The 10,097-nt window shown below is 38.9% G+C and overlaps 2 protein-coding genes across 2 annotated transcripts; both read left to right on the top strand.

Moving 5' to 3' along the window:
- The first annotated feature begins 769 nt into the window (after positions 1–769).
- Positions 770–1,901, top strand: LOC125583050. The gene is made up of 3 exons (XM_048749594.1): positions 770–1,205; positions 1,315–1,562; positions 1,791–1,901. Exons 1-3 carry the CDS (start codon positions 770–772, stop codon positions 1,899–1,901), a joined length of 795 nt encoding a protein of 264 aa, XP_048605551.1.
- A 292-nt stretch (positions 1,902–2,193) lies between these two features.
- On the top strand, positions 2,194–2,877 carry LOC125583051. Its single transcript, XM_048749595.1, has one exon. It carries the CDS (start codon positions 2,194–2,196, stop codon positions 2,875–2,877), a length of 684 nt encoding a protein of 227 aa, XP_048605552.1.
- Positions 2,878–10,097: the final 7,220 nt, after the last annotated feature.

The raw sequence follows: 10,097 nt of genomic DNA on the forward strand, positions 1-10,097 counted from the left end.
AGCGGGTGAAGGAGTCTGAGGAGGTGATTCTTTTGGTGGCAAAACTCAATAAACAGATTGATACACTGGAGGTGAGTATTTTCCTATTTTAAGATAGTACATTAGTTGTGTCCTTTTACGTTGATGATAATTCTGACATTAGTGAGTATTTTCCTTTTTTCCAGGAACATGTTCAAGACCTCACTGTCACGGTTCATGTCCTAGAGAAGCTCTGCTTTGACTGAAAACAGAAGGTGCGCCTCAATCTCATGAAAACTGTTTGAGTGATTGTTTTATGTGTGTTGGTTGGTTTCTTTTAGTTGAAAAAACTGCACTAGAATTTAATTTTAAATTTAAAAACTGAACTAGAAGTTAAACCGAACTAGAACTTAAGCTTTAACTGAACTAGAAATTAATTTTTCTTTTATATATGATCCGGTTTGAACTTAAACTGAACTAGAAGTTTATCGAGGACTAGAAGTACAATGATTTGATGTGTAATGAATGCATAGCTTTGGTGGTTGGTTGCTGTGATTTCGTTGCATTGATGTCTTTGCTGTGATGTAGTAGCTGTGATGTAGTAGATTCATTAATTCTTATGTCTTTGCTGTGATGTAGTAGCTGTGATGTAGTAGATTCATTAATTCTTTCATTAACTATAATGAATGTTTGGTAGTTAGATTTAGTTTAATTGTTCTCTGCTAAAAGTAGTTTAAAACCACATGACCTCCTCTATAGAAAACACAGACGAACTAAAAAAGAACCAAGTAAAACTAATCTGAAAAAGAAAATGGATCCTCTCTTCGTTAACTCTCCCGGGTTTGTCCACTCTCCCGGGTTTGTTAACCTCTCAGCTTCACAGAACACTCAAACAATAGACGTAGAGTCTTCTGAGTTCCCTAGCTTTAGTAGTCAGGGCTCTGTAGGTCCTAAGCCGCTGGAAAGGCGCAAGTGGACACCAAAAGAAGACTTGGTGCTGATCAGTGCTTGGTTGAACACCAGCAAGGATCCGATAGTCGGTAATGAGCAGAAGGCAGGGGCGTTTTGGAAGAGAATACAGAACTACGTTAACGCAAGCCCTCAGCTCAATGGCTTTCCTCCTAGAGAGTATAGTCAGTGTAAGCAGAGGTGGGGAAGAGTGAACGACTTGGTGGGGAAGTTTGTGGGATCCTTTGAGGCCGCTTTGAAGAACCAAGCTAGTGGCCAAAACGAGAATGATGTAGAAGGTTGCGCATGACATCTTCACTAATGACCATGAGTACAAGTTCACTCTTGAACATTGTTGGAGGGAACTCAGGTTCGATCAAAAATGGAGATCACACTACCTGTCCAAAGATGGTGCAAAGGACAAAGGGAAGGAATGTGCGGACAAGAGGAAGGAACAAGCGGAGGTGGTGGTCGACGATGAAGAGGCTCGGCCTCCTGGTGTTAAGGCTAGCAAAGCAGCCAAACGGAGGAAGCACGGGAATGAAGCAGCTTTTGATCAAATAAACAACATCCTAGCTGTGAAAAATGACATATCGAAAAAGAAAATCCTTAGCCGTCTCCTAGCCAAAACAGAAGAGACACTATCTGATATTGAAGTCTCTCTTAAGAACAAACTCATTTCTGAAATGCTTTGATTTGGTCAGTGGCTTTAACTTGATGATATTGAAGTCTTTCGTTTATTGTTCTTACATCTATTGTGCTCTGAAATGCATTGCTTTAACTTGATTGTGGCTTTAACTTGTTTATTCATTTGTTCAGTGGCTATAACTTGTTCTATTTGCTTGGCTAACTTGATTGTGTCCTTGTTCTTTTTTGTTTTGCAGGTCACGGGTTGCAAGTCACAAGTGGCAGGTCACGGGTTGCATTATGTTCTGTCTGTTTTATGTCTAGTTGCTCAGTTTGTTTCACGGGAAAGTGTAGCATTTTCCTTCTGACTACACTTCTTTTTCACTTGTTTCACGGATGTAATGTACACACCCACAGGTGTATGTACTGTCAACTTGTTTCACGGATTTGTAAACACCTACGGGTGTAGTTCTATGGATGCTCTATATATACTTTGTCTTTCATTATATGAAAAACTTCACAGAAGAAGGAAAAAAAATAACTCTCTTTCTATTTTCTCTATCTTTGGAAACCAAAACAACATCAGCTCACATCAAAACATCAAAACTCTTTCTCTATCTTTCCAAAACACTTGACTAAATTTACAGAAAACAGAAAACAATGTCTTCCTCGTCAAATGATGAAGTAGATGAAATTCTAAATGAAGCTTTTGAAGAAATTGTGGATCAACATGTTGATAATTTCATCGACTCAATTATTAATGTTCAAGCCAACAACCGGACAAGACGAGCTTATATCGAAAGAGATCGAGAGCAAGGACATAATCAGCTTTGGGACGACTATTTTAGTGATCATCCTACATATTCAGCAGACATGTTTAGGCGGCGTTTTCGAATGAACAAGCCATTGTTCCTTCGCATTGTCGATCGCCTAAGTAATGAAGTTCCATACTTTCAGCAAAGAAGAAATGCTCACGGAAGGTACGGGCTATCTGCACTTCAAAAATGTACAGCAGCTATGCGTATACTGGCATATGGTCAATCGGGAGATACGTATGACGAATATCTCCGACTTGGTGAGAGTACATCACGTTTATGTTTGGAAAATTTCACTAATGGAATAATACAATTGTTTGGAGATGAGTATCTAAGAAGCCCTACACCGGAGGATCTTCAACGATTACTCGATCTTGGAGAGGCACGCGGGTTTCCAAGTATGATAGGCTCGATCGACTGTATGCATTGGGAGTGGAAAAACTGCCCAACGACTTGGAAAGGCCAGTACACACGTGGTTCAGGGAAGCCGACAATTGTCTTAGAAGCTGTGGCATCACATGATCTTTAGATATGACACACATATTTTGGATTACCAGGTACCCTCAATAATATCAATGTTCTTGATCGGTCACCAGTTTTTGATGACATTTTACAAGGTCGAGCACCAAAATTTAAGTTCAAGGTCAACAACCACACATATCGTATGGCATACTACCTTACTGACGGAATCTATCCAAACTGGGCAACATTTATCCAATCCATCTGACTTCCTCAAGGTCCTAAAGCAGAGCTATTTGCTGAACGTCAAGAATCCACCAGAAAAGATGTCGAACGGGCTTTTGGAGTATTGCAATCAAGGTTTGCAATAGTTAAAAATCCGACTCTACTATAGGACAAGGAAAAAATAGGAAGGATTATGAGAACTTGTGTCATATTGCACAATATGATAGTAGAGAACGAACGAGGCGGATACACACTAACTGATACATCTGAGTTCGAGTCAGGAAGTCAAGCAGAAGTTCCAAGGTGAAAAGGAGAACAAGTTTTAATATCGGTAATATGTTAGGCATTCGCAATGAAGTTCGAGATTCAGAGAAACATGATCGTTTGAAAGCTGATTTAGCTGAAAATGTATGAAAAAAGTTTGGTAATGTAGATGAATAATCTTTGTATGTTCATGAATATTCTTAATGTATTGAATAAAAACTTTTAAAATATTTTAAAAATTATTATATTTTATTCATGTATTGTCAATATATTGAAAACTTAAAAAAAAAATTATTTTATTCCTATGAACCCCTTCTTCAGATTCACTAATGCAGGAACACAATAGATAGAAGTTCATCACTATTCATGGTCCCACTAAAAAAATATAAAAAATCCTTATGAACCCCAAGAGGGGGTTCATTGACGCAGATGCTCTCATACCCCTTCACGATCCAGTCACCCTTCCAGTTGGAGACTGTGTCCAACAAGCGAGCTTTCGCCTTCGCGTTAAACGCTTTCTTCACCTTCTCATTGACCCCCATGTACCAATGGTATTTTTGCTGTAACAGAAAAAAAATAAATTAAGAATTAGTTTTAATAAATTAAAAAATCTAAATCATAAAAAATTAAAGTATATATAATTAATTAATAGTAACTTACAGCGAAAATTTTGAACCACGTCTTTCTGACGTAGATCGGCGTCTTTTTCCAGTTCTGATGTGGCTCGGAGAAGTAACCTTTGATCGTCTCGGTTACGTTCTGAGCAACACATCCGCCAACCCCAAACCTAAAAAAAAAAAAAATTAAAGTATAAATTATTTATTACTGTTATAAAATAATTTTAAAAGAATTTTTTTAAAAAATGTAACGTACCAGAAAGTTCTGTCCGGTCGGTCGGGGTCTATGACTGGTAAACCTTCTCTGTGTGGCTGAGCGAGAAGGTCCTCGACAGTGAACTGCGAGTAAGGAGCACTTGGCGGCACCATCAAATCGGGATGAATCCCGGCCGGCATCGGAGGAGCCATCGGAGGAGGCACAGGAGGAGGCACCTCTGGGACATGATCATGAGGAGTCGGTGGTGAAATGAATCGAGGAACCGATGGTGCACCAGAAGGAGGCGACCGAGAGACTCTCTGAGAAGACTGAGTCTCGGGGACAGTCACCAGACCCGAATAACCGGGAGCTGAAGAAGAACCGGGAGCTGAAGAGGACGGGTCTAAAGGACTACCAGGCTCACCGAACATCTCTCTGTAATGGGGAGTAAGTCTGTTCTTTCGAACCGTCTGAAAAAAAAAATTAATTTTTAAAATTAACATCAACATTAATTAACAAATTATATAATTAACAAATTCTATAAATCTAGCTAAATTCCCAACATTAACCACCTAATCAACATACTAGATAATTATGTCCATCCTGAGGATATACCACTCATTCGCAGTATGGCCATACGCTCTACTCATCGCCGTGATACTTTCTGCTGGAACTACACGAGGAATGACCAATACACAGTCAAATCTGGATACTGGGTTGCTCAAAATCTATTGAAGCAAGAAGAGGAAAAAGAAATATTGGAGCCAAGTATCACTAAACTCCAGGCCTTTGCTTGGAAGTTGCAAGCGCCAAGGAAGATGTGCCATCTTGTATGGCAATTGATAACGAGTCAGGTAGCAGTAACGAGGAATCTAGCAAGGCGTAATATGAGGTGTGATAATTATTGCCCAAGGTGTGGGGAAATAGAGGAATCTGTAACCCATGCAATATTTGAATGCCCTCCAGCACTACAAGTATGGTCTTTATCGGCAACTCCTACAAGTCCAGGTATATTCCCAGTGGCAAGCGTCTACACAAACATGGACTATCTTTTCTGGAAGAAAAATAATATCATTGCACCAGATCAAGACAGAGATCCTTATCCCTGGATAATATGGTATATTTGGAAGGCTCGTAATGATAAGCTTTTCAGGGGTATAAACAGAGATCCTTTGGAACTCGTTCGATATGCAGAGAGTGAATGCCAAGCCTGGTTTAATGCAAATGAGATGATCCCGCCACAAGTACAAGCCAGTAATAATGAGGAAAACCAAGTCTTAAGCTTGGGTAATATTTGTCTACTAGACGGATCCTGGAAAGCTTCTGAACGTTTTAGTGGATGTGGATGGGTCTGGATGGATAGTAGGGAGAACATACAACTTATGGGAACATGGAATTTCACTCGATGTGAATCAGCGTTGCATTCGGAGGTAGAAGCGCTGCGATGGGCGATGGAGAATATGCTTCAACACTCGCCGTACCAGAGCTTTGGAACAGTCTGCAAGAAGCTGATTGCAATGCTAAATGACCCCCAGGAGTGGCCAAGTTTTGCGACAGAACTGGAGAAGATAGAGACGTTGAAGATTTTTTTCCGGACTTCAAAATCAACCATGTGCCAAGAGTGCGCAATCAGCTATCTGATTTTTTAGCTAAGACTGCTAGAAACTTTCGTAGGGAGTTACTTTTCATTGGTTGTTCTATTCTGGTCTGGTTACCCAGACCACCTCAAGCTTGAGTCTGCTTGTGAAGCTAAGATGAAAGGCTCAAATTAGTTGTACCTGCAAAAATAAAGACAACGTAGAAATTATTCATACAGATCATGTAAGCCAGAAAAAGAATTTGTTGTACCTTCGTCCACCATTGACATCAACTACACCAAATTTGTTAAACCGAACACCTCTGTTGATGACGAGGTCGAACCATTCATATTTGAAGAGGACGCATTTCAGCTTCAATAACCCTGAGAATTCCACTTCAATAATCTCCTGCAAGATCCCGTAGAAATCTGTTTCGCCTTTCACACATATTTCATAGTTATTGGTCGCCCACTGTCTACCATACTCATATGTGTGAAAAGTATAGCCTCGTGTGAAATACATCTGTGATGTGGTGACCTTTGCAAGCAAAGCTTGAATTACTTCGTGAAACCACGTAGGGTAATCTGCATCGTCATCATAATCAACCTCCAAAAATAAAGAGAACGTTGAAATACAGATCATGTATGAAAAAAGAGTTTGATCAATCAACTTGCAAAAATTAAGAGTTTGAGTTAATACTTGATTCTTCAACCACTTAATAAAGTGTTGATCTTTCCTTCTGTCTACGTCACTTGTGGATATACCTGGGAATGTTTCTTCGACTTGAGAAACAAATAGGCTGTAAAATCACTTTTTATATTAGTTAATATTTGGAAATTATATAATTTATACTTATATTGTTTAGAAGTTTCCATATATGTTACCTTTCAAAATAACGCATCAATGGATCCTCGCAATTGAGTAGAATATAGGTGTGTGCACTATGAGCATCTTCTTCACTCGACCACCAAACCTCTTTCTATTTCCCACCAATTCGTCCAATCTGGCTAAAGATGTCTGGAACACCAGCAAATGCATATATTGGCGCGACACCACCATCATCATATCTTCGTGGAGCTCTTTTCCGGGTACGTACTTTTGACGCAAAGTAGTACGATGTGAATTGAGAAGTTTCTTCCGTCAAACTTCAAGCAATTATAGAACCTTCAACTTTTGCGAGGTTTTTTGCTTTTCCCTTCAAATATTTCATGGCTCGCTCATACTGATACATCCATCCATAATGTACAGGTCCACGAAGCAATGCCTCATATGAGAGGTGGACAGCTAGATGCTCCATGACGTCAAAAAATCCCGGAGGAAATATCTTCTCCAAGTTGCACAATAAGATGTTCTCGTGAAGTTGTTCCACGACTTCTTCTTTAAGAGTGTGTGTGCTCAGATCCCTGAAAAATGCTCCAATGCCTTGTATATTCCAGAAACAATTAAACACATTAGTAGTCATATATTATAGCAAACTAAACCATTATAAAATTAATGCGTTATAATATACTACCTGCAAGTGCTTCATGTACGTTTGTAGGAAGTAGTTCTACAAATGCAAAGGGAAGTAGTCATTTCATAAAGACATGACAATCATGACTCTTCATCCCGGAGAACTTTTGACCCTTTTCAACACATCTAGAGAGATTTGAAACATACCCATCGGAGAACTTCACTTCTGATGCCACCCAGTTGAACAACACCAAATTTTTTTCTGAAGACAATCTGAATATCAGAACGGAAACTTGTCCATTGCTTCTTATATGTAACTCACTTCTTGAGAAAATATCCGGCAAGTCCAACCTCGATTTTATGTTTTCTTTTGTCTTCACTAGGACAATCGATATTGTATTCATGATGTTCTCAAAGAAATTCTTCTCTATATGCATCACATCGAGGTTGTGGCGCAGAAGAAGATCCTTCCAATATGGCAACTCCCAAAATATACTTTTCTTGTGTCAGTTGTGCCGAACACCGTAAAAATCTGGCATATTACCGGGGACGTGCCAATTGCCACCACGAGGAACTGTTTCCAAAGCTCTATTGTAATCGATTTGCGCTTCAATTTTTTCTCCAGTTTGATATGGAGGAGGAGTGTCTCTCACAACCCTTTTGTGCCTAAACAATTTCTTGTTTCTTCGGTACGGATGGCCAATGGGAAGAAGTCGACGGTGACGATCGAACCAACTTGTCTTCCTACCATTCTTCAGTTGAAATGCATATGTCGTTCCATTACAATACAGACAAGGTAATCTCCCATGTGTAGTCCATCCAAACAATATCCCATAGGCAGGAAAGTCACTTATGGTCAACAAAAGCATCGCTCGCATCGTAAAATTCGTCTTCGTTGAGCAGTTATACGTCCTCACCCCTGTTGACCACAAATCATTCAACTCTTTTATCAGTGGTTGTAGGAAAACATCCAGAGTCCTTTTTGGATCATTCGGACCAGGTATTAATATGGTCAAGAATAGCAACTCCCGTTGCATGCACATCTCCGGTGGCAGGTTGTATGGCGTAAGAAAGACTGGCCGCAATGAATATTGTCTTCCTGACATTCCGAATGGACTAAATCCATATGTGCATAATCCGCGATATACATTCTGGCTATTGCTAGCGAATTCCGGATGTACTTTGTTAAAAAAATTATAGACTCTTGCATCTGATGGATGAGTCATCTCAACATCCGTCTGAGTATGCTCGGCATGTCATCTCATCCCTCCGACAGTCTGCTCAGATCGGTACAATCTTTTCAATCTGTCTGTAATTGGTAGGTATTACGCCCTCGTCTTTGCGGCTTGAATCGTGGCTTCTTGCAGAATCAACATTCTTCTAACTTCTCACCATCTCCCCAGTAGATCATGCAATTGTCGATGCAAACGTTTATCATCTCCGAAGGCAACCCAAGACTATAAACCCGTTTTTGAATCTCATAATAAGAATCAGCTGACACATTGTCTTTCGGCAAATACTCTTTAAACAAGTCTGCCCATTCATTCATGCAACTTTCAAGTAGATTGTGATCAGTTTTAATATTCATCATTCTAGCAGCCAACGACAATTTAGAGAGACCTTCTCTACAACCACTGTAAAGTGGCTGATTCGCAGCATCTAACATTTCATAAAACTTTTTTGCATCTATGTTAGGTTCTTCATCTTTATCATGAACTACGAATGCATCAGCTACCATATCATGAACCCTATCATAATCTGCCATCTGCTCCTCCTGATGGTAACTATGTTCATTATGTAAATGATGATCAACCGGTTCTTCCTGAAAATTGCTATTACTACTACTAGCTTCATTCTTATAATTATAACCTTCTCCATGTTGAAACAAGATATAGTAATTTGGCGTGAAACGTCTATTTATTAAATGCTTTCAAACAATTTCACGATTTGCCAATTTCGAATTGTTGCATTTCCGACAAGGACAGAACATCTTACCGCTTTCTTGGGCGAGTGGTGTTGAATCTGCTTGATGCATAAATGTCTCCAGCCCTTTGAGGTATTTTTTCATCACTCTCCCGTTAGCATATATGTGCATATACATCCACCTCCGCAACTCGAAAATATTCCCAGAGCCCGACATTTTTTTTCTTTCACGTTTTTATTTTTTTTTCTTGTTGGTGTGTTTAAAATGCATCCATATTTATAGGAAATTTTTGAATCTGGTTGTTGAAATTTTACTAGGAATTTACGACGAAATTTAGTTAGGTAGCCGAACAAATAATGTGTTACAACTACAAAGTTGGTGGACTCGAAATTTTGTCGTTAAGTAAACGTAAAACATTTCCTCGTAAAGTAGACGCTATTGTTACATCGAGTTTACGAGGAAACCATTTTTCCTCGTAAAAACCACGTTATGTTACGTCGTTTTTATGAGGAATCGTTTCATCATTATTTTATGACGAACTAACGTTGATTTTAAATTTCCTCGTAAGATACTCGTAAAGTCGACGTAAATTTACGAAGAAATCGTTTCGTCGTTATTTTACGACGAAGTAACGTTGATTTTAAATGTCCTCATAAGATACTCGTAAAGTCGACGTAAATTTACGAGGATTAATTTTCCTCGTTAATTTTTGTCGCTATAGTTGTGTTTTCTTGTAGTAATCATCATACACATTAATTTTTTAATAATTTGAATAAACATAGATATATTTGAATAAATAAATATAGAAGGTTATTTTCATATAATATACCATAAACATAAACTGTTAATTTTAAAAACATACAATTGTACAAATTCACATAAATATCCAGAAGTTTAAAAAAAAAAATATCATTGGAATTATGTGTCGGCTTCTAGAGATGAAGGAGGAGAGGACGTAGGTGGAGCTGAGGTGATGTCAGCCTCTAACATTTGTGATCGAGGAGGATCAGACATACCCGTCAACACTCGTTTTCC

This window comes from Brassica napus, chromosome C3, assembly GCF_020379485.1.
Source record: "Brassica napus cultivar Da-Ae chromosome C3, Da-Ae, whole genome shotgun sequence".
Lineage (NCBI taxonomy): Eukaryota > Viridiplantae > Streptophyta > Magnoliopsida > Brassicales > Brassicaceae > Brassica > Brassica napus.